Below are 25,935 nucleotides of genomic sequence, written 5' to 3'. Positions count from 1 at the left end.
TCGCACGAGATCAACAGGGTGGGCCGGAGAGCAGTTATGGTGGCTCTCAGTCCTGTCCCCAGGGGCTCTGCCTCTCTGAGTCCCAGTAACCGCTGCAAAACTCGGAGAGAAAGCTGCACTCGCTCTGACCGAAGCCAGACAGTCCCGCTTCTCCCTTTTGAGTCTGGGTCCCTAAAGACTCGCCCGGATCTGGAGCTCAGAGTCTGCGACTCCCTCCCGATTGAAAACGCCAACCACGCCCTCAGCCACCAGCTTGCTGTGCATGCACTCCGCACCTCAGTATTTGACTTCAGCACTGCGCCTCCTCTGAGTGTCTGTATGCGTTTCTCTTTCCTCTTAGTTGTAGGACGTCCACTCAGCCAGCATTCCTGTGGTTCTGGGTGATGTCCGTTCTGTCTTTTAGTTTCACTTTTGAAGTGGTTGTTCGAGGCAGCAAACTCCGGTGTTAACCTATGCCGCCATCTTGGTTCTCTCCCCTAGCTGTCAAGTGAACTCATTTTAATTCATCTATAATTTGACCTTTTTCAGAAACAGGAATATAAAATACTTTCTTATTTGCTGTTGATTGGGAGAGAATACATACAAAATACTTTATTTGGGAGAGTTGTCAAACAATGTGAGAAAATATTTGTAAAAGGTAAATGACTCTATGATAGATTTAGGAGGAAGAGAAAACTCTTTTAATGGGATATAGATGTTAGAAAACCTAATGGTTGGTTGGTTGGTTTCTTTTAAACATTGCTTATAGACAGATTTTTTTTAATGACTGAAAATAATTTATTACTTGTGCAAGTTCTTATTTGTGAGAATCAGGGTCAAATGGTAAAAAAAACAACTGTCATTTCACACCAAATGCATAAAATGCCCTGTCCCAGACTGCTTTTCTTTTTAAAAATTTATTATTGCCACTATTGCAGATGTCCCCCATTTCCTCCTGTCCTTTGCCCCCCTCCACCCAACCCCCAGAACCCCCTTCCCCTGGCCTTCACCTCACTGTTGTCTGTGTCCAGGGGCTATGAATATATGTTCTTTGGGTAATCTCTTCATCTTCTTTTATCCAATTCCCCACCCGGCCTCCACTCCCTTTTAAGAAATAAAAAGGAGCCCTGGCCAGTGCGTCTCAGTTGCTTGGGCATCATCCTGTGCACCAAAAAATTGGTGGTTTCAACTCCAGTCCGGGCACTTGCTGGGTTTGTGGGCTCCATCCCTGTTGGGGGGCATGCAGGAGGCAGTTGATCAATGGATGTTCTGCTCTTACAGTGATGATGTTTCTCTTTCACTTTCCTTCTCCCTTCCTCTCTCTCTAAAAATTAATTTAAAAATTAATACAAAGGGAAAGCATCTGAGCACCTCTGTCTCTCCTCGAGCTTCTGTTCACTAACCAGAACTAATCACTAATCCGAATTGTGAACATTTACTATAAGCCATTTGAACATTATTGTTGCTGTATGAAAAGTATATTCTGTATAAATAGGGATTTCTTTGCTTTTATGTTATCATGTGCTTGCAATTAAAAAATACCTATAAATAATTAAGGAAGCAGGAAGGCCAGCTCTTTCACAGAGATCTTTATCTTTGTCAATAAATATTATTTGTTTTTAAATTCCATTGTGATGTTTCAGTTCTGATGGCACAAAATAAGATTTGTAAATATATCTTACACTTTTTTTATTGTTGCACATACTATGGGATTGAGAATAGTCATTAAAACAATTAATTAATAGAAATGGGACAGTACCAGATTATTTCTTCCTCAGGTAAAAGGGATTGTTTCTATAGAAAATAAAAATGACGGTTTTTGGAGAGCTATCCATGTAGCTTAATACTACTTAGATTATCATTCCACTGAGAGAATTATTAGTATCATTTCTGACATGTGTGATCTGATCCATAGTGTCGTTTGTTTATTGTCTTTTGCTATTAAAAATAACGCTGGAAGGGATAATTTTACCTATAATTCATTTAGTAGTTTTAGCTGGTGTCTTTGAAATAGCTTTCTAGTAGTATTACTGGGTCACAGGGTAACAGCATATTTCATTTTGTCAGATATTAGCAAATTTTTCTCCATTGGGAAAATCCCTCCCTTCTGGCCTCCCACCAGCAATGTATGAGAGTGCTTGTTTTCCCCTTCTCACCCATAGAGTAAGTTGTCAACCACTGATTTTTTTTCCAAGTGAGATAGGTGGAAAGTGCATCTATTTTTAATATGGAGGATTTTTGGATTGTGTAATTATTTTGTCATTAGAGATGTGACCTTTCATGTCAGTGATCAGGAAGCTTTTCCTGTGAAGGGTCATATAGGAAATACTTTAGACCATGAGTGCCCTACTGTGTTACAGCTGCTTAACTCTGCGGTTGCTGCATGAAAGCATGCACTAATAGTCTAAACAAATGAGCGTGCCAGCATTCCAATAAAACTTTATTTTAAAAACGAATGATGGGCTGAATTTGGCCTAAAGAGCATAGGTAGCTGACCCCTGCTTTATGCCACTTCTATAAATGCTAGAGGCCCAGTGCAATAAATTCTTGCATGGAGCGGAGCAGAGCGGGGGTGGGGGGGGTGGGAGGAGGCACCTCCCTCAGCCCAGCCTGCACCCTCTTCAGTTTGACATCCCTCTCGCAATCTGGGACCACTGGCTCCTAACCGCTCACCTGCCGCCCTGCCTGCCTGATTGCCCCTAACCACCTCTGTCTGCCTGCCTGATCACCCCTAACTGCTACTCTGCTGACCAGATTACCCCCAACTGCTCTCCCCTGCCAGCCTGATCTTGCCCCCAACAGCCCTCCCCTGCCAGCCAGATCTTGCCCCCAACTGCCCTCCCCCGCCGGCCAGATCTCACCCTCAACTGCCCTCTCCTGCTGGCCAGATCTCGCCCCCAACTGCCCTCCCCTGCCGGCCAGATCTCACCCCCAACTGCCCTCTCCTACTGCCCGCCCCTAACTGCCTCTGCCTCAGCCCCCTCCACCATGGCTTTGTCTGGAAGGAAGTTGGATGTCTGGAAGACGGCGATTGACCCGGTCTAATTAGCATATTACTCTTTTATTAGTATAGATAGACAGTTTAAAATGGCCAGATACTTGTACCAAGTTAGCTAGTTTGTTCTCATATAATAGACTGTTCATTGAGCATATTAATTACATGAGACAGCTGAGACTCAATATGTATTGGGGTGGTACTAGAACAAAAGTCTACACTCTCATAATGTAATACCCTTTCCCTAGTTCCCCTTCAGGTTTTCTTGGGACACTGTCTATTGGGTATTGTTTCATTCATAGTAGAGGAGATGGTACTACTGGCTAACCTTACATTGAAAGGACTTGTCCTTCTTCAAATACAAATACTCATTGGACTTTTATTGAGGCTCATTTTTGCCACCTGGTGATTGGCATTGTTACCTGTAGTCAAAGAGCATGGTCAGGCCCAGCCGATGTGGCTCAGTGGTTGAGCATCAACCTATAAACCAGGAGGTCATGGTTTGATTCCTTGTCAGGGCACATGCCTGGGTTGTGGGCTCAATCCCCAGTAGTGGGGCTTGTAGGAGGCAGCCAGTCAATGATTCTCTCTCATCATTGATGTTTCTATTTCTCTCTCCCCTCTCCCTTCCTCTCTGATATCAATTAAAAAATAAATTTTAAAAAATAAAAAGGAGCATGGTCAGGTTAGATAGCCCTAGAGGGCAGGATTAAGCCTATGACCAAGGATTTCCTTGAAGCTATATTAAACCATGGGACTATTTGAGCATAATCAGAAAGTGATTGTAATTTTTTACCCCGAATAATTTATTTTTCCATAGAGCTGAGAGCAAGTGACCTAGCATTGGAATTTGTAGCAACTATTTAAAATAGAGATTAGCAACCTTTTATAAATGGCGCTCTAAGACTTGATTTACTCTGTTATATTGCTAAATTTATCCCAGTAACAAGGTTGCTCACAGTGGGAAACTGCGATTCATTCCTCCCTGAGGAAAGGTGAAAAAGGTATGGTAGGCACTTGGCACAGAGGCACAAATGTGAAAGCCATGGGTCTGGGGGTTTAAATGTGCCATTTTTACCCATTCCTGTGATAGCCTCTTAAGAGAGAATAATTGAGGGAAGTCTTTGTAGACTCTTGGGATTTTAACTCTTATTGTGTTGTATATGGAATAATGTCTAGGTTGGCCTTTCAAATGTTTTTTTTTTTTCCCTAACAAAAGAATCTTCAAATCAAGTGCTTGTGTGTGTTTGTGTGTGTGTGTGTGTGTGTGTGTGATTTGTCAACAATAATTATTTTACATAGAAGCCCAGATAAGGACCTTTCATACACATTTTAAAGTGTAACTCTTGTTTCTCATTGAGGATATGTTTTCCCTACCAGTCTTTGTTTTAATATTATAGGTTTTTTGTTATATCAGCATTTTTACTTCTGTATTGATATGTCAAATTTTGTTATGAATAATAGTATTTGCACTTTTAAGAAGATCAGGAATTGATTTTATTTGCATGTCTTTCACTGTCTATAAATGAGAGCTTCTTTATTCAGTTATATAGTCTGTGATTGTAAGTAGGACTTGTTAATGATTAGTCATTAAATAGAACAATACACATTAATGGGGATATTTTTCTTTCTAATACCTTTGCCTTTATTTTAGTCTAGTGGTTCTCAAATTGTCATGCACTGGATCACCAATATATATCATCCAGATCTATTTAAATAGGTACATTGGAGGGGCACTCATGCAAGTCTGTATTAGAAACAAGTTCCAAAGATGATTCTAATATCTATCAAAATTTTGAAAATCGTTATTTAGATATATTTTATTATAATTAAAAAATAATTGTTTTTGGAATAAGTTGCAAAAATAGTGCAGAGAGTTGCCCTGTGCCCTTCCCCAAAGCATCCCCCAATAATAATATCTCAGATAACCATAATACATTACTGAACCCTGGAGTGGCATCTGTAAAATATTGGTATTATCAGGTTTTCAGATATTATCAGGTTTTACGTGCATTCTTCTTCTTTTTTTTAAATATACTTCATTGGATTGTTACAGAGAGAAAGGGAGAGGGATAGAGAGTTAGAAACATCGATGAGAGAGAAACATCAATCAGCTGCCTCCTTCACACCCCCCACTGGAGGGATATGCCCGCAACCAAGGTACATGCCCTTGACCGGAATCAAACCTGGGACCCTTCAGTCTGCAGGCCGACGCTCTATCCACTGAGCCAAACCGGTTAGGGTACGTGCATTCTTTATTACTGTTACTGTTTATTTATTTAGGTTTCCTACATGTGCAGATTGGTGTGAAAGCACCCCCTTTAGGAATAGAAAACTCTTGCATCATCACAGACTCCCTGTGTTACTCCTTAATAGTCCCACTAGTGATCTGTTTTCTATGACTGTAGATTTGTCACTTTGGGGTTCTTATATAAATAGAATCATACAGTATGTAACCCTTTGAGACTAGCTTTTGTTTTGTTTTTGTTTAGTTATCACCAGAGGATATTTTTCCATAAATTTTTAGAGAGTGCAAAGGAGGGAGGGAGGGAGGGAAGGGAGAGAGAGAGAGAGAGAGAGAGAGAGAGAGAGAGAGAGAGAGAGAGAGAGAGAGAGAGAGAGAGAGAGAGAGAGAGAGAGAGAGAGAGAGAGAGAGAGAGAGAGAGAGAGAGAGAGAGAGACATTTATGTGAGAGAGACACATCGATTAGTTGTCTCCCACACATGCCCTGACAGGGGCCAGGGATCAAACCTGCAACCTAAGTATGTGTCCTTGACCAGGAATGGAACACATGACCCTTTGGTTTAGAGACCAAAGCTCAACCATTTAGCAGCACCGGCCAGGACAGGAATATGGTATTTCTGATTATTGACTTGTGATTGCTCCTTCACATGAGTAAATCTGAGAACCACTGGTCTAGTTTTATAGAAGAAAATAACAATGAGGTCCAAAGAAGGTAAATGACCCAGTCAAGGTGACACAGATAGTTAATGTAAACAAGACCATGAACCTGAGGTACCAGGCCTCCTGCCCAGAGTCCTCTAAACCTGAAATGAGACTGGCTTTTATCTGCACTCAGCATAATGCCCTTGAGATCATCCATGATGCGGAGTGTATCAAGACTTCATTGTTTCCTGTTGCTAATATTCCATTGTGTGGCTGCACCACAGTTTGTTTCTTCATTCTTCCACGGGAACACATCTGGGTTGTTTTGTTTGGGGTTGTTATGAAGAGTACATATATATACAGGTTTTCTGTGACCATAAGTTTTTATTTCTCTCATATAATTACCCATGATTAGATTGCTGGGTCATAAGATATGTGAATGTTTAACTTTATATTGTACTGCCAAACTGTTGCCCAAATGACTGTACCATTTTGTATTCTCATTATATAGCCCACAGACGAGAAATCCAGTTGCTCCACATTCTCCTCTGCATTTGATATTATTAGTTGTTTTCAGTTTAGGCATGTAGTGTTTCTCATCATAGTTTTAATTTACATTTCTCTAATGGATGATGATGTTGAACATCATTTCATGTGCCTATTTGCCATTCTTATATTCTCTTTGGTAAAGAGTTAATCTTTCATTTGATAATTGGATTCTTTTTTTATTCTTCTTACAGTTTCGAAAGCTGTGTATTCTAGATATAAGTCTCTGTTGTATATGTGACTTACAAATACTTTCTCCTAGTCTGTGGCTTATCTTTTCATCCTCTTAACAGGGTTGTTTCAAAGAGCAAAAGTTTTAAATTCTTGATGAAGTCCAGTTTTTCAATATTTTTAAAAATTATTTTATAGATTGTGTCTTTGGTGTCATACATAAGAATCTATTGCCTAATAAGTCTTGGTCCCAAAGATTTTGCCTATTTTTATCTAAACGTTTTATAAGTTTATATCTTACAATATGATCAACTTTAGTTTTAATATTTCTAAACTAGAGGCACTATTTCCAAGTAGTTCTTTTAGACCAGTATTTGACAACATCTATAGCTAGGAAAATGAGTTTGGAAAATTAATTTCAATGACTTATCTTTATGAGTATGCAATGAACATTATGCGTAAATGTCATTTACTACAACATACACCACTCCCCAACATAGATTTAAAACTGTAACAGAGAATAATGACTCAGTGCTGTTGAATATTTGCCAAAGTACATATTTGAGAGTAGTACATTAAGATCATGACTTAAAAGCAACTTTTGCCTTTATTTTATGGCTGGTTAATTTATCAGTGTGCTTTCTTGGCTGATTTACTATGAATATCTGCATATATTTTAATAATTATAATACCCACATCTAATGATTTTCAGTTTTTAACCTAGTATGCTTTTAAAAAATGAAAAAAAATTCAATTAAAAACATTTTTTAAAAACTTAATTTATTTAGAGCAGTTTTAGTTGCACAGCAAAACTAAGCAGAAGGTACAGATTTTCCACTTATACCCTGCCCCACACATGTATAGGCTCCACCATTATCAATAGCCCCCTCCAGAAGGGTACATTTGCCACAGTTGGTGAACCTGCATTGATACGTCATAATCAACTGAAGTTCATAGTTTATAGTAGGGATCACTCTTGATGTTGTGCATTCAGTGGGTTTGGACAAATATATAAGGACATGTATTAATCATTATAGTACCATATAGATAGAGTATGTTCACTGCTCTGAAAATTCTCTGTGTCCCACTTATTCATCCCTCTCCCCACCACCTCAACTCCTGGCAACCACTAACCGTTTTATGGTCTCCGAAGTTTTGCCTTTTTCAGAATGTTAATATAGTTGGAATAATAGAGGGTTGGGCAATAATAGGTTTACTGTTTATATGGAAAATAATGCAATAATTCATAAGTAATAATACAAGATTATACTCTGTGTTTTGTGTACTCACAACTGTAAACTTACTTTTGCCCCACCCTGTATAATACTGGCTTCTTGCACATAGTAAGATGCACTTACACTTCATTATTTATGTATGTATGTATGTATTTTTATGGCTTGACATTTCATTCCTTTTTAGCACTGGAAAATATTCTATTGTCTGGATATACCATATTTTATTTGTTCATTTACTTATTGAAGGACACCTTAGTTGCAACTAAGATCTTTAAAACTTACCTTTATGGGTGAAAATTTCTTTTTCTTTTAAATATATTTTTATTAATTTCAGAGAGGAAGGGTGAGGGAGAAAGAGAGAGAAACATTACTGATGAGAGAGAATCATTGATAGGATGCGTCCTGCATGCCCCTTATGGGGGATCGAGCCCGTAACCTCAGCATGTGTCCTGACTGGGAATCAAGCGGTGATCGCTTGGTTCATAGGTCAATGCTCAACCACTGAGCCACACCAGCCAGGCAGACTCATCTCAGTTTTAGGTTACTATGGTAGGTATTTTTTCAGTCTACCCAGTTTCTTTCTGTAGCACTGAGCACACAGGGGTGACCAATAAATGTTGTTGACAGTCCTGTGACTCACTGTTTATTTTGCTTTCAAGTCTGTTTTTTCAACTTTGTCATTTGCTTTGATTATTTTTTTTTTATCTCATCCTTTGATATGACCATTTCTATTGGAGGCTTTCTTTATATTTCCTTTTGTTGATGTTTAACTTTCTTAACTATGCATAAAATAAACATTGCCTATAAGATATTTAGGAAAACCCAGAGACAAGCTGAAATTACAGGGACATTTATAGGGCAGATATGAGAAATTTAATATTTAATTTAAATTTGTAGATACATTTTCCTACTTTATCTTAATCTGTGTGGTGGTTCCTTGAGTGTATATATGTATGTAAAAATATATTTACATTTTTCTGTATATAAAATATACTTTAGTGAAAAATATCAGGGGAAATTTATGTTTTCCTTTTTTTCATAAGAGATTTTCTTCTATGATAAAAGACAGCCAAAATATAATGGGGATTTGGAAATATTATTACTAAACTTTTGGACTACTTTTAAGATTTGTGATATTTAGTGGTTCTGAGATCTTCCTGAATTTATATGACTTGATTGACGTAAGTTTCAGAGTTTACAAAGTTCTGTGAAGGTGTATCATTAACTCTAATTGAATACCTAGCATGCATCAGGCATTATGCTAGAGCAGTGGTTTTCAGATTCGTCTGCATTTCAGAATCAGTTGGGAAGATTTAAAATATCCCTGCAAGCCAATTAAATCCAAATTTCTGCGAGTGGGTGCTAGGCCTCACTATTTCCTAAAACTCCTCAGGTGAATTCACTGTGTAGCCAAGTGTGAGAACCACTGGGCTGGACAATGAATATACATTCTCCATTTCACCTCAGTAACCCTGTGAAGCAGGACATACTATCTAATTTTGTGATTGAAGAAATCGTTCCAGAGAGATTAATAACTAATATGTACAGACCCAGATGCAAACCAAGATCTCTGACTCCTTTCTAACCTTTAATTATATCAGTAACCTTGGTGATTAGCATGTAAATTATTTTTCCCTCTTTAATTGCAAATATATACATATTTTTCTATCACTTTGTGCCTTTCTGGAATGTCTTAATGTTGCTCATGGGAGATAATACTGTATGTATCTAGTGAGCTGGAAATTTTTGTTTTCCCCCTGCCACCCTCCACACCCACCCACAAGAAGAAGGTGGAAACCAAATTATGAATTTATTAACTAAAGCTGTGTGTGTGTGTGTGTGTGTGAGAGAGAGAGAGAGAGAGAGAGAGAGAAAGAGAGAGAGAGAGAGAGAGAGAGAGCAGAGAGAGAAGAGAGAGAGAGAGAGAGAAGGGGGGGCTTAGAAATGCTTAGATGTAAATGGCTTGGATGTAAACTATTAGCCTATTATCTTTTGTAAAATGGGGTATACATATTGTGTAGTTATATCTTCTATTGGTATAGATATGTGCTTAAAACATATAAGGGAGCACCTTATGTCTTTTTGGGTAAATGACAACAAAATCATAACAAAAGCTTTATGTCCTCATGTTAACCTATCCTGGAACAGATAGTGTTTCCAAGAAATTCTGTTATGTCTCTGGACCTCACTCTACATAATTACTAAGTTCCTAAAAGAAGTAAAAAGGGAAGGTAATGTATTAATCAGAAATACAAAACATTATATTCATAATATCTGCCTCAAAAAACTTTACTGGCAGATAAGGTGATATACACTGACAGCTATACCATAAGACACAAGGTAGCCCAAGGGGCTTTATTTCCTGCCTTTGTTAGTTACTCAGCTACCTCTGAATTCTGTTCACCACACTGTCAGTACCAGAGGGGAAGGCTTGTGTCTTGTCCTTGGATTTGCTCCATTTCATCCAACACAGTGTGTTGTGTGTGATAGATCTTCATAATTACTGAACAAAAGGATCTGTACAAGTGTCCCACTATAAACATAAACAAGATAACTGAAAGATTTTAAAGTGGAAGGACTTCGATGTGTAAACAGGAAAGGTTCTTGAAAGAAGAGGCATCCAGACAGGGTTTTCACTGTTGTATTACAAAGAGGATACCTTCTGTGGGCAGGTGACGGCCTGTGCAGAGGGGCTTTAGAGCCTAGTGAGAATAGCAGGAACCTGAAGCTGAAACTGAGGTATCGGGTTTACGTAGAACCCAACTCTGCTAGCTTGCTGGTTGAGGTGAGGATGCAATCAAGGGGTCAGCTGGGGCTCATGCCACTACTGGGGTGGGACCTGCTTCTGAGCTCACTCGTATGGCTATTGGCACCCTTCAGTCCTCACTGGCTGTGGGCTGGACATAGGGCATTTTGTAACACTGCCGCTGGTTTCCCTTAGAGTAGGTGAGAGGGTGTCCAAAACTGAGCGCAGTCTTCTGGGAACCTAATCTCATTACCTTTGCTGCATTCTGTTCACTGGACATGAGTCACTAAATCCAGTCCACACTCAAAGTGAGAGGATTACACAAGAAGTGAGGGTTACTGGGGACCATCCTAGAGGCGGCCTATCACAGAAATATATGTTATTAACCCACTATATAAAATATATAATTTAATACGTAATTAATAGGTAAAAAGTACTAGTAGATTTTTAATATTTTATTAAGTCTACAAAATACAAGGTGTATTTTACACTTGTAGTGCATCTCAATTCAGATGCTATATTTTCATTAGAAATACTTGATCTGTATTTAGATGCCATAAAATTCATAATGGGAAAACAGCTCCACATACCCAAGTTGTTCCGAATATGTGTGTTTTATATGCCCTGAGTTGGCGCCGACCCCTGGACACCCCGTGAATGAGTCATGTCCATAGTGTCCTGCTCAGATCCTGTAGTCTCCTGGAAGCCAAGTTCCAAATATACTTAAATGTTATTCAGTAATTGAATCAAGTATCAGTTTAAAAATATAACGTACTTTTTCTGCTGTCTCAGAGCCTGTGGAGGCCTGCTGGGAACATGACTTCTGTAACGACAAGTATGTCTGGAAGGCTGTGGTCCAAGGCCATTTTTGCTGCTCTGAGTGGGGTCTCCCAAACCAGAGGGAGCACACAGCTCTTCTTAAAATAGAAGGTGTTTACACTCCGGATGAAACTGAATTCTGTCTAGGCAATAGACGTGCTTATGTGTATCAATCAGAAAACAACACGGTGACTCCTGGTGACAAACCCAACAAAACCAGAGTCATCTGGGGAAAGGTAACTACTTGCTCATGGAAACAGTAGCGCGGTTGGTGCCAAATTCCAAAGCAACCTTCCAGCTAAGGCCATTGGACACAGAATCTGTGTGATGCTCTGCCCCTCAAGGATTTAAACTTAACGAAAAGTAAATAAACAAAATGGGTTTGTTCTCCTGAAGAAATAATAAAGTAAAATAAAACTGAAAATATAGTTCCTCAGTTACACTAGTCATGTTTCAAGTGCTCAGTAGCCACAGGGCTGCCATATGGGACAGCAGGGTTCTAGAAGTTTGGCTGCAAAAGGAAGGAGTGAATTAAAACAGTACTTGGGAGGAGCAGAGAGGCGGGAATTAAGATCATAGGAATCTGTGCATTGTGTGTGTGTGTTCTGGGGAGAAGGAAAGAAATCTAAGATGATAGAAACATAGGGTGTGATCGATGTGGCTTTGGATTAGTGGGCAGATTTGAGTGGCGATGCAATTGGGGCAATGAACCTGAACTGATGAATGACTTGTGATAGCGACCTTCTATTCCAGGTGTTCAAATGCAAACCAACTGAGTGTGGGAGAATGAAACCAGAAGCTTTTTAAATTTTTCTTTTGAGTTGTCACTCTATTCATCATTTTTTCCTAGTGTGTGTGCCAAGAGAGGGAAAGGCACTTGGAAGTGGAGCCATTTCCTGCGAGCCCCAGAAGAGACCCTTTCCTGACCAGAAGTGTTCTCAGCATAGGAAGAGCTACCTGGAAGCAAGTCCCGTCCATGCCGCCCCTTCAACCAGATGTTATCTGTAAATTAGCTCAGCCCCTGTGCCCTGCTCCCAGTCCTAAAATATCTTATTTGAGGCCTCCGCTTTCAGTCTCTAAACAAAATTATTATGCAGAATCTCTGTATGTCAGAGGCAAAAGGGGCCTGGATCATCTATTCTGATACCTGTATTTTGTAAATGAGGGAATGGAGGACTGAAGTGATTGATTTAAGGTAACTTGAGTGGCCAGTTAGGACACTGCATACCTTTTGATTCCCAATATATTGTTTCCAAAAGTCCACCTGGGAAGTACCTAAGCCTCTGTTGGTGTGAGTGGGCATGTGCACATTTGGCTTCTGCATTCCTGTGAAAATACTACCAGGGGTTATTTAGACGGCTCTTGTCAAGATTATGGCGAGGGTTTGGTGCCATGTTCTGTGTGCTTTGGGAAAAAATTCTTTGTAAACCCTGATTAAATGCAATGGCAACTGCCTTATGAGATTAAATGTAGGAAAAAAAAAAAAAAGCACCAGCACAGTGCTCAGTAGGAGATTCAGTAACTGCTATTTTTTTCCTCCTCTATCCCTTGGCTTTGTGCATTCATTGTGTGGTTGTTAGTTTATTTTGTGTGAATGTTTCAGCTCCCACAGGGACAATGTATGTAATAGTGAAGAAGCTTTAGCATCTGACAACTTAGGTTGAAATGTCCACTCCATCACTTACAGCTAAATCCCTTCACCTCTCTGTGCCTCAGCATCCTCACCTGGAACATGGGGAAGCATGGTCGCACTTACCTCACACAATGCTGTGACTTAGGACAATTTTCAACACGTAGTCAGCATTCCTGGTGTTCACTGTTGTTGTTGATAGTATAATAGTAAAATGGAATAAAAGCCAGTTGTGTTGTGAGTGTCCTTATTGGAACTTTGGGACTCGAAGGCACTAGCATTTAACACATGTTTAGTGTGCTGTGAAGAACGCCCCCTGCCTCTGTATTTGGTGTGTTATGTCAAATGTACTGAGTTCCACTTTGACAAGTGAAAATGTAACACAGAATTAGGTTGTTCTTTCCTCACATTAATCATGGTCCTCATTGGGCAAGGAAAGCTACAGCAGGACATCTGAGTTCTGACTCTCAAATGGGTTACATGGCCGCGGGGAATTCACTGAACATCTGGGCAAAGGAGGTTTCTCTCCACCCTACAAGTCAGTCTGTCCCAGTTTAATCCCTAGTCCCACTCCCAACCCCAAATAGGCATGGGATTTAGAATCTTCCTGAGGATTGAATACTTTTACCCGTGTGGGTCTCTTTGGGCTTCTTATTCCTTTCATTGGCCACAAAATAGCTTGTGTTACAAAAGTGTTTGATATTCAGCAACCAAGTTCTTAGAGTCATATAATTCTTTTTTTAAAAAGTATATTTTATTGATTTTTTACAGAGAGGAAGGGAGAGGGATAGAGAGTTAGACACATCAATGAGAGAGAAACATTGATCAGCTGCCTCCTGCACACCCCCCACTGGAGATGTGCCCCCAACCAAGGTACATGCCCTTGACCAGAATCGAACCTGGGACCTTTCAGTCCACAGGCCGACACTCTATCCACTGAGCCAAACCAGTTAGGACAGAGTTGTATAATTCATGGAATTGATATAACCTTCCCTTTCTACCTCCCTCAATTAAATCAACAAACATGTATGCAGTACCCTAACTCGTGCCTGTTGCAGTTCCAGGTGCCAGCAGAGAATGAGGCAAGCCAGGTCCCAGCACTCAGAGAATCTTCATTCTGGAGGCTACGGGCAAGTAATAAACAAGTAAATAAGCAACCAGGATGGTATCCGATAGTGATAAATGTGAGATCGGGAAAGTAGGGTTATGTGAAGGGTGTGCTGAGAGGGGTGACACCTCTTTTGAGTGGTTAGAGAATATATCTATGAGGAAGAGATATTTGAGCTGAACTCTGAATGAGCTCAAGGAGCAGACAATTGGAAGATCTGTGGTTAAAGGCATTTTGGGCAAAGGGAACAGCTGGGCATGTCCCTCAGCTGTGAAAGGACTGGGTCTGTTTGAAGACTGGAAAGAATGCCAGTGTGAATTACGCAAGGAGTTGAAATAGGAGGGGAAGCTCCAAAGTTGGCTGATGCTAGTGGTTTCTTAGACTTTAGCACACATCAGAATCACTTGGAGGGTTGTCAAATGCGGATTGCAGGGCTCTACTCCCAGTGTTTGTGATTATATAGATCAGGGTTAGGGCCTGCGAAGTTGCATTTCTAACAAGTTCCGAGGTGCTGTTCACACTTTGAGAACACCAGGCTAGTTGATCTGTAAGCCAAGGAAAGGAATTTGAGTTTTATTTTCTATGTAATGAGAGGCCAGTGAAGGATCAAAGATATTATCTGATTTACGTGTGTGTGTGTGTGTGTGTGTGTGTGTATAATTTAATTTTATTTTTTTCCATCACCATTTATCCCCTCTATGCCCTCTTCCACACACCCCTTTCCCCACAATCACCACATTGCTTATTTACATATTTAAAAGAGCACTCTGACTGCTATCAGAAAGACTGGTTAGGAGGCTATTGGAGGCCTCTAAGCTAGAGATGTTGTCTTAACCCCTAGAGTGCCAGGGAGCATGATCGTGCGCACGCTCCTCCTGTCTTTCGCCAAAAGTGCCGGGAGCGCTATCATACTCCTTGTGCAGTGTCACTATTAGATACTAGTAGTTCACTCTTTATGTGGGAAAAAAAAATTTAAAAACCTTAACTCAAAATTCCTTGGCAATTTTAGCATAGTTCCTAAGATATTGGTTGGCACTCAAAGGGTGGTAGCAGAGGAACTGATGAAAAGTACACTGAGTAGGGTATGTTTTACAGTTAAGAATTCACAGGACTTGAGAATGTATTGGAACTAGGACATAGGGAGAAAGAGGAATCAAATCATGCCTAAGACTTTTGCTTGAGGTAACGGGTGATGTTTAGTGTCGTGTCATTGGCAGAGGTGGCAAGGTTACTGGGGGAGTTTCGGATGTGAATAGGCATTGGGAGTGGAGAGGAGAATCAAGAGTTTGGTTTTAAGATACCTATGGGACATCCAAATGGAGATAGCCATGTGGTTATTTGTTGTAAATGTTTCCCTCCACGTCCCGCGTGGTTCAGGGTTCAGGATCTGGAAGAGGAGCCGCACACAAATGAAAGAGAAAAGACAAGAGATAATTTGGGAATATTGGGGGGCCAGGCGGTAAGTCCAACTCAAGAGGAAGGACTTCCACTGGTGCTCAGGCCGCACCAACCATTTTATAGTCAGAGGTAAACAAGGTAGTGGTTACCATAGTTACACAGTTCTTGTGAGTTTCACTTGTTTTTGTTCTTGTGAGTTTCACTTGTTTTGGCCACTTCCTGCACTGCACTCAGCCCATTAGCTTCCCAGATAAGATCTGGGGAGCCCATAAAGTCAAGCCTAATTATGCTTTAGAGGACAGTGCCTTCTAAGCTAGGACTTGTTTGTCAGTCCGGGGCTTAACCCTGTGTCAGCTCCCCACATCTCACCCTTCTTTTATTATTAAGCTACTATAATGAAAATAAAACTTAAACATCAAGAACAAAAAGCTACCATAACAGAAGTAAAACTTAAGCATCAAGAACAAAAACGTTTAAGTCCCAATTTCAATGTCCAATAGTTCTGAGTCCAAGTTTCAATGTCCGACAGTTCCTTATGTGTACATGTCAACAATGATATTTCAGTTCTGGAAGGCGGACAAATGGTGGCAAGCAGGTCCAACCCTCCCTGGTTTGATCCAGGGCAACCTGCAGCGACGCACAGCTGCTGACTGCTAGCATGGCAAAGTGTCGTCAGCGTCTTCCATCTCTGGATTGTTTTTCCTCTTGGAAGACATGGTTGGAGCATTCCTGATAATTCCTCTCTGTTGCAGGAATCCACATGGTCTTGGAGTTGTTTTCTGAAAATATACAAACATATTCGCGACCAAAAGTTAATAAAGGAAATTTTGCTTGGGATCCTTTTTATATTTGCCCAAATGATTTTCCTTTGGCTTATTTTAATACCATGTATGTTTTTCATGGGTGTCTTGCTGTTAGCATTACAAATGAAAAAAAAAATTTTTTTCTAGGTGTAAATTAGTTATAGGATATTTTTCCTTACATGGTATTTTTCCACTATGCTTAACCCTATATCGGCTCCCCATAGTTATTGGGCATATAAGACAGACCTCAATAAATAGGGCAGGGTTGGAGATGTGAATTTGAGAGTCACCAACTTGTAGATGGTATTTGAAGCCATTGAGTTTGATGAAATCATCTGGGGGTGGTGGCTGTGGAAGGAGAAGAGAAAGGAGGAGAGAAGGAGGTCTGGGGTGCTCCAGCATTTAGAAATCAGGCAGGGGTATGAGGGCATTAGACACTGAGGAGTGGCAGTGAAGAAAGAAGAAACTGTTGCCACACAAAGAAGTAGAGGGAAGAGAATCCCAAGCAGAGGGTTTGGGCAGTAGTTAAATGTGTCATTGGAACTTGGGCACTTACTCAAATGTGACCAAGATTAGACAGATAATCGTCTATTACATTGGGATACACAGGTGATTGGAGACCTTGACAAGAGAAATGTCTGTCAAGAGTCATATAATGCCTTGGGCCTCTCCTTGTTGCCTTTCATTTTTGCTTATCTTTTAAAGTCACTGGATATACTAGTATTCACCCTGGTTTGATTTTAGGCTCTTGGTTGCATTCCCTCAAGCACATAGCATAATGTTATGCCCACAATTGGAACAAATTTTGTTTAATAAATTTTCTCTTGTTTAATGAGAGAGATAGAGAAATACCAAGCACTTGTTTTTGAGAAACTAGTCTTTACAGTTGAAATGCATAGATTAGGGGCCATCAAAACATGGCCAGTTATTTAGAAGAACTGCCTCATGGACAATTATCACAAGGCAGCTTCTGTTGGATAGTCTTCTATACTGAAAGAAGGTGGCTGTTAGATTTCCTTTTGGTCATTAAAATGTAATACTTAAAATGTCCATTTTTGTTTTGTTTTGTTTTGTTAATCCTTACCTGAAGATATTTTTTCCATTGCTTTTCAGAGGGGGGGGGGAGAAAAACATCAATGTGAAAGCCACATTGATTGGGGTGAGGAGCGAACCCACAACCCAGGTACATACCGTTGACCAGGAATGGAATCTGAGACCCTTGGGTGCACAGGTCAATGCTCTAACCACTGAGTATACTGGCCAGGGCAAAATGCCCATTGCTTTAACCCTTATAATTCCATTCTTACATTTTGTATCTAATATTGAAGCTGTATTTTTGTATAGTACTTTTCTGAGTGAATCTCTAAGAATACTATATAAATACAGCAAACACATAAGATGCCATTGGACTATATTGGCTTCCTAAGGACATAATTATAACTCATGTAATTTAAAACTTTTTTTCTCAAACTAAGAAGGGGTGACTTAAATATATTTCTATTACTTTATTACCTCTTTTCATTTAAGATGTTAATATTGACAGGATGGAGCAATAATTATCATGGACAAATGATTTTTGAAGACTTTTGTAAATCAAATAATAAAAAGACCAATCAGTAGAAATAGCAGGATTCCAATTGAATTCTGCATTGAAATTAAGTTTTGATATTTTTAGTGTATTATTGTGTAATGTGAAACTGTACCTTATTTTTCATTATGGAAATTGAATGTAATACTGAGATAATTTTAATCAATAAAGCAATGACTTACTTAAGCAATAATTATGGATATGTTTTAGAGTTGAGAATTCACAGGACTTGATAATGTATTGGAACTAGGAGATAGTTCCAATATTTTTAAGGCTTGATTAAGGAATTTTCGTTCTGACCTAGAGAAATTTTCTGTCTCGAGTATCTTTTCAGTGTAACCTCTCTACCCACCCTTGTGTGAAATTTGCTATTGTTTATTATTAAAGATAGGAGCCTCTGAGGAATAGAAACTGATAGTCAGACTAGGCCACTGGGAAAGAAGAGTTCATGTGAAAATCCCTTGGGTAAGAGAACTAGCTCAAACATTCTTGTTTAAAAGAGTACAGGGACTTTAATGGCCGTTACTGTGACTTTAAAATATTAGTGAAAACAAGTATTCTTAAGCAGTATAATTTAAGAATTATTGCATGTTGATGTGTTACTTTTTTTTTTTACTTTCTTACACTTAGATTAGATTATAACTTTTGATTATTTTCAGTGTATCTTTGACTTTGGGTGACATTTAATTTTGTTATTGCTTCAAAGTATAATCAAGAACATTGGAAGAAATGTCAGTAGATCAATCTTAAAATCCTCATTGGTGAATATTTCCAATAAGTTAACAAAGTCTAAAGCTACTTAGGACTCAGTCCAAATCCAGGCCTCTACCTGGTACTCTTTTCACTAGTCTATGCTATGTAGTCAGCAAACTTTAACTAGCTAGCCACATTCCTAACTTTCATATAAATAGATCACAGTTGGGAACCAACATATAATTGATCCTACAGGGCTCTGCTTGTCTAAATTCTACTTTTCTTTCAAGAGCTGAGTCATACATTTCTTCTCTTTGAAATATATCTTGTTACCTGCCTCCACACTCCCACAGAGCTAGTTTGAGCTTGCTCTCATTGCTCTGAATTTTCAGGATTACCCATTCTTTGCTTTCTATTCATTATTTAATTACTTACACATTACATCTTTCCCGTGATTTCTGGTTCATTGTGGAAGGATCTTGGTCTGATTCGAATATGCTTTCTAATTTTTAAGACCCAGGGTAACAAATGTTTTATTATTTCAGGTAATGCTAGGGAACTTTAAAGATGTTCTTAACAGAAGTTCTATGTAAATAATATTCCAACTAGTGCTTTGTTCTGCTGTGTGTTGTGTTTTTTTGTTTGTTTGTTTGTTTTTAAGTAGACTTAACTTTAGTAATTAGAGATGGGTTTTCATCACAGACTCAAAGAACCTTAGGAAAAAAGACAGTCCCACATACACAGAACATTAAACTGTGAGTCAGAGTAGTTCATTGCAGTGTGCCTTAGACAGGGAAGACAGTCCAAGAAATCGTGACTCAATCTGGACCTATAAAGGCAGAGAGGATGGGGAGGGCATTCAGGTGCAGACCAGGTTGAGCAACACTTGGAGCTGGGAAGGTGCCCGGAATGATGAAAGCAGGCTATAGGAAGGCCATGGTGACAGGAGGAGGTACCTGTCAGACCTTCCTTCACTGCCATCCTTTTGAAAGCCAAGTTCACTGTGGACAGAGTTGTTCCTGATGCTCCGCCTCCCTGCCTGTGCAGCTGGGCTTCTCTCCTGGCTTTTGCTAGGAACTCTAAGCACTAAAGTTCCCAGTTATCCCATGCTAATAAATCCAGTATGTATTTTTTTAAATATGTTTTTATTGATTTCAGTGAGGAAGGGAGAGGGAGAGATAGAAACATCAATGATCAGCTCCCTCCTTCTTGCCCCCTACTGGGGATCAAGCCTCAAACCTGGGCATATGCCCTAACTGGAAATCAAACTGTGACCTCCTGGTTCATAGGTCAACGTTCAATCACTGAGGCATGCCAGTTGTCTCAATATATATATATTTTTAATACTTACCTTTAAAAAAAATAGAATCAATTATTTTAAAAGTCCAACACAAGTAATTCTGATATAAAAATCCATTTTCTTCCTTGGTGGTAAGAACTTTTTTCCTTTTCAATTATATGCCTGAGTATCTCATCTTTTGTGGATAGTATTCATTGAGTTCATTCATTCTGTAAATATGAGTGGCTCCTACGCGGCAGGCATTGTCCACTTTTGCAAACATGTGACACCAGGTAGTAGAGACAAGTCCCTACTCTTTAATGGAAGGAGATAAACCAGGATGTCCCTTGCTGGTAAGCCCTAAGGCAAAAAGTAAAGCCCATAAATAGAGGTGTTATCTTAAGGTCAGGAGGAACCTTGTAGAGGGTCCTGAATCAGGAATGTTCTAGGTGTTTCCAAGGAAAAGGTAAGAGTCATAAGATTGGAGTGCAGTGAGCCTAGGGAGAATGTGGGAGCAAGAAGACTGGAGAGGCCAGAGGACAAGGGGGTACACATGACAGGACTCTAGAGGCTGTTCTGAGTGCAGTCTGAAGACTTGGGAGGGTGTGAGAAATGCCGTGATCTGACTTACACTTTAAAAGAATCACTCCAGCTGCTGGGCTGGGACATGGAGAACAGAGTGCAATGTGACAACATTGGGAGCAGCGGGGCTTAGCAGCTTGAACAGAGGTGTTGGGGGAACAAGGCAGTTGGTGGATTCTGGGTCTATTTTTGATACAGTAAAGAAATGGAGAAATTTATCCATGGGTTGTATTGCATGTATATGAAAGAGGGTATTTTTGGCCCAAGCAACTGAAAGCATTGTGACTTACTGAGATGGGGAAACTTGGAGCAGAAAAGATTTGGTTTGGAGAATCTGGGAAGAGGAATTGGAAGTTAAATTAAGTTGGAGACTCATTAGTCATCTGAGTCCCTTTACTTTCCTCTGCCTGAAATATCAGTTATTTCTTATCTTTTCCTGTGTTTCTATTCACTCCCCCAAACTCAACTGTTCCCCATCTGTAAAACATTTCTGGGTTCTTAAGAAAGTTTCTCTTCCTATGAACTTTAGCAGTACCATTTGCATACATTCTTATATGAGAGCAGTCATCAGACTTCACTGTAATTTCATACATATCTGACCATCCTTTTGGATCACAAACCCTTTAGGGGTAGGGATCTGGGTCACATTGCTACTGGAAAGGGGCCATGGTCCTTAGTGTGTCTGCCTAGGGACAGGCTGGTAGTGTGTGGATTCTTGACTTTGTGCAGGAAAAATTTCCAGGTGAATTTTAGAGGACGTTTATTAACACTGGGGGCAGTGAAACAAGGGCCTAGGGCAGTGGTTCTCAACCTTCCTACTGTCGGGACCCTTTAATAGTTTCTCATGATGTGGTGATCCCCAATTTCATTGTTACAAATTGAACGTAAATTAAAGCATAGTGATTAATCACAAAAACAATATGTAATTATATATGTGTTTTCCGATGGTCTTAGGCGACCCCAGTGAAAGGGTCATTCGACCCCCAAAGAGGTCGCGACCCACAGGTTGAGAACCGCTGGCCTAGGGTATCAGGAGAGGGACTAGGCAAGGAAATGAGCTTAGGCCGAGCTGCTTTGGCTCACTAAGAAGTCAGAGAAAAGGGGGCCTTGGGACAGGCCCAGGGGGTTAGGGAAGAAAGGATTTACTAGGTGGCTGCAAACTGCTTGTTGAATTATGTGTCTCAGTTTCCCTATTCCTCTTGCCAAGGAATCTTTCTAGCTTCTTACTATCCTGCCTCAATATTGACTTTCCATCCCCAGTGCTTAGCTGAGTCTGCCACATGATTGTGACACGATAAATGTTTGCGAATATGTGAAGGGTCAATGTCTACAGATTAAACATGTTTTGAAATTGGTTCAAGTTTTTCTTCATATAGATTTTATGAACTTATTCTATTTATTGTAACACTTTTAAATATTTATTTCAAATCTTTTCTGAAGTTCAATATATCTTTCAATTATACTTCAAGGCCTATTATTTTAGAAAATTCATAGATGTAGGAACCTCACTTCTGTTTTATTCATGATGCTGAGTGCGTAAAGGTGGTGGTATTTGTGAGACGTTAAATTTTGAAAATACTGAAGACTTGGATGTTATGTAGTTACTAACAAAGAAGCCCTTTTACTTGTTCGATTTGTATTGTTGCCTAGAAAATGGGGAGTGAGAGGAATTAAAATTTTATATTTTTCCTGAATGGAAAGCAGTAGTTGTTTTTCCAAAAGCAATCAGCCTTTTTTTTATAAAGATAACATTTTCAAAAACTCTAACTTGCAGTACTTTAAAAAGTATATGTGTCATTACTTATAGTTATTTTATATTTATATTTCACTTTTTCAACCCATCAAATCATTGAATTGGCCCATGTGAATTTTTTTCATGATGTATACTACCTATTTCTTTCTTTTTTTATGGGTGAGAAAAAGATCTATTCCAAGTGCACGATACACCAACGTATACTACCTATTTCTGTTGTAAATCTGTTAAAGACTTATTCTAGTAGGTGGCACTGAAATATATTTACTCAAATAATTATTTGTAATATTTTTCATTGAAACAGCAATATAATTTATCAAATAACCAATCAGACTTTATTGATTATTGCTAAGTGCAGTGGGAAATACAACATGTTTTAGAAAAATATGTTACACTTACGGAATCTGTTATATGCAACCTATAGGGTGAGACTGTGTAAGGGGCAGGAGGGAGAGGGTTTCAGCTGGACTTTAAAGGGTAAGTAGGGTTTATCTGGATAGAGAGGTAGAAGACACAATTGGAAACAAATAGAATGAAAGGCACAAAGTCAAGAGCTATTATGAGTATGTGATGCAGATACTGATCTCCACCCAGAGGCAGTATAATTTATCTTATCAAAGAAAATGGTATACTTTTGCTTTGCTATAGTAAGCACACAGTAATTGAGTTAATGGAGGCAAATATTAATCTCCTCATTATTATTTTGTTTCTTTTTATTATCAAGTAGTATAGGCAGATTGTTGAGAACAACAACAACAAAAGTGCTGGCAAAAAAGGCAAAAAAAAATCCTTATTTTCATTATTCTTATTAAACTAACAGTTAACATTTTGGTGCATTTTTTTTCCTAGATGTGAAAAACATATGCACACACATTTTGTGTTTTTATTAAATTAGATCACATTAGAAATTTACTTTGAAAATACATGTATTTCATCTTCTGCCATTGTTTTTATTTTAGGAGAAAACCAAAAGCCAAGGCACCCCTTCCTCCAGCTGAGACCAAAAACCTTGATGCCTCTCCAGTTGATGATGCTGTAGAATCCTGTGCTTTCGTCATGGAACAGAGAGAAAGTATGATAGATAAAGACATTGAACTCACAGTGGTTCTACCTGGGGACATTATCAAATCTACAACTGTTCATGGCAGGTATGCTGGAGCTAGCGAAATGCCAGGACTTCCTTTCTGCTGTCATTCAAACCCTCTGCTGTATATTTCTTGATTTTTTTTCTTTGACAAAATATTTCATCACTCAGTTTGGTTATTTAAAAAATGCTAAAAGGTATTATCTTTTTTTCTAACAATGTTTTGATATCAGTACTATGAATTCCACCATCAAAGGCAACTGACTCTTAAAATTTTGAACTATTTTATAGTTGTTAGTCATTTAGTATGTTTTTTTAAAAATAGCCTTTCCCAGAGGAACAGTTCCCAGTTGTATTGATTTCCTAAGTCAGACTTAGAAAAGCAACTCAGTGACCCATAAAAAAAACAACCCCTTTCTCTTCCTCTCCAAATTATGCTTTTTCTTTTAAGCAATTTCCCTGAATTTGATTTTTCAGAAGTTACTAACTACTCTTAAAATGTAATGATCTCCTATTTATCAAAACAGATAAATCTATCTGTGAAACTAGCAGTATTTTTTTATACCACTGAATGGCTAATTAATTTCCTAAAACTGTGGATAAATTTGCTAGCCATATAAAACTAAACTGTAACCCAGCAAGAAGTGAAGATGTGATTTAGGAAACTGACATTTTTAATACCTATATAATAGTTGGAAAAATGGAATAAAACCAAGTGTAATTTTCCATTTCATTTTCAAGTGGAAAGTTACGTGAGTTGTATGCTTGGTCTTGTTCCACCTTTCACCTTAACCACCGTTTGTTATCAGAAATCCTGTTTTAGAAATTTAAGCAGTTTTGATCTTAGTAGTGTGTCTCTCTCTCTCTCTCTCTCTCTCTCTCTCTCTCTCTCTCTCTCTCTCTCTCTCTCTGTGTGTGTGTGTGTGTGTGTGTGTACCAAAAGAATAAAAAAGCAACATATTGGGTATTGCATTCTTAAATGTGGTTTCTATCTAGATGAAACTCATTCAGTAGAACCTTGATCTTAAAATTTATCATCAAGGCTATGCATAACTTTACAAATTATTGAAAGTTCATGAAAATAGAAAAGTTCAGCATTGGCAAACAATACTCTGTTGAGTATTAAATTCTCATTAAATGTAAGTAAGTTGCATTTTGCCAATTATTTTGTATTAAAAACAGTTTGGGAGATCACACATTGAACCATATTTAGGAGGTTGAAAAACCTGTGACTTCTACCTTAGATGCAGGTGATCACCTGCAGGTTGAGCCTCTTCTGGGTGGGAAGGTGTCCTGCAAGTTAGAGACAATGGCCATCATCTTTAATCCTTGAAACAATACCGTTACCCTGGTTTTAAAATAATGACAATGGATGTGGCTGGAGATAATAAAGGCAATTCCTCTTTTTTTTTTCTTCTGAATTTAAAGTAAGTTTTAAAAAGTCAGCATTTTTCTTGGTTCTTCACTGATGCTGACAAGTAACGATAGTTTCATTATCAGCACTTTAGAATTTCTTCCCGGATGCATCTCTCAGGTGTTTATTTTGTCATCTTCTCTGCTATCAGTCTTCTGCATTCTTTAGATTTTTTTAAAAAGTTCAGTGACTTTAATATTAGAATCATGGTTTTCCCCTCTCTCCTGTCTACCATTATAATAATTGTAGCCTTTTCCACATGCTACCCTAAGCCAACTTTTCTTCTGTTTCCTTAACTCTGGGTATCTACACCCATAGTCCCCCACCCCTCCCCCAGGATGGTGGTCTTTCAACATGGAAAGCTGTCCCATTACTGTGATCTTAGGGTCTCTCTTTGAATACAACCTTTTTGACATCTAGCTTATCCACTTCTCTTTCTTAATTATTTGTTCTTCATTCTCCTTATTTAGTCTAATATATGACTGCTTTTCAGGCTGCTGCATTTTCTTCAAATTTAACTTGGATTCTGCAATAGTCATTTCCATTATCTTTGTGTTTACAGGGGCTGTAGATTTTCCTCTCTTTTCTCATCTTCCAGCAGGTTTGCCTTCCCGGTCCCTACATCTGAGTACTTTCCATCAATCAGCTTTTTATTTCTGGGCTGCCAACTCTTGTTGAATTGCCTCAGTTTTCTTATCTATAAAAATGTTTTATAACTGAGTCATTAGGATTAAATGAAATACTATCGGTGCCTGGCACATACTGGCTTCTTTTATTTTCTATTGAGAACTTCTTTCCTTAACCCTGAGCTCTCTCTGTTTACCCTCCACCCTCAGATTATTCTAACCACCCCTCTGTTTGTGGCACTATCCTTCGTTGTTGTTAATCCTCACCTGAGGATATTTTCCATGAATTTTTTAGAGAGAGTGAAAGGGTGGGGGAGTGACACACAGAGAGAAACATCAATGTGAGAGAGACACATCGATAGGTGATTGGTTGCCTCCTGCATGCGCCCCAGCCTGTGCCAGGGATCTAACCTGCAACTGACCAGAATCGAACCTGAGACCCTTCAGTCCTCAGGTCAATGCTCTATCCACTGAGCCAAACCAGTTAGTGCTGTGGCACTATCTTGGTAATAAACACACACACACACACACACACACACACACACACACACACACACACACTGTGCAGGAATAGCAATTCAATACAAAAATAAAGAAGTA

The 25,935-nt window shown here is 39.0% G+C and overlaps 1 protein-coding gene across 1 annotated transcript in view; it reads left to right on the top strand.

Annotated features, from left to right (window-relative positions):
• The window catches only part of COBLL1 (cordon-bleu WH2 repeat protein like 1), a gene marked incomplete at its 5' end in the record, with an annotated part of 145,816 nt that overhangs the window by 65,078 nt on the left and 54,803 nt on the right, over window positions 1-25,935 (top strand). The window contains one exon of the mRNA XM_015565778.1: window positions 23,171-23,359. Within this exon, the coding sequence (XP_015421264.1) occupies window positions 23,171-23,359 (189 nt within the window). The remainder of the gene's footprint in view (window positions 1-23,170; window positions 23,360-25,935) is intronic.

Source organism: Myotis davidii, unplaced genomic scaffold, assembly GCF_000327345.1.
Source record: "Myotis davidii unplaced genomic scaffold, ASM32734v1 scaffold59, whole genome shotgun sequence".
In the NCBI taxonomy this organism is placed as follows: domain Eukaryota; kingdom Metazoa; phylum Chordata; class Mammalia; order Chiroptera; family Vespertilionidae; genus Myotis; species Myotis davidii.
Note: the sequence above shows the minus strand (reverse complement) of the source record. Positions and strands in the feature narration are given on the sequence as shown.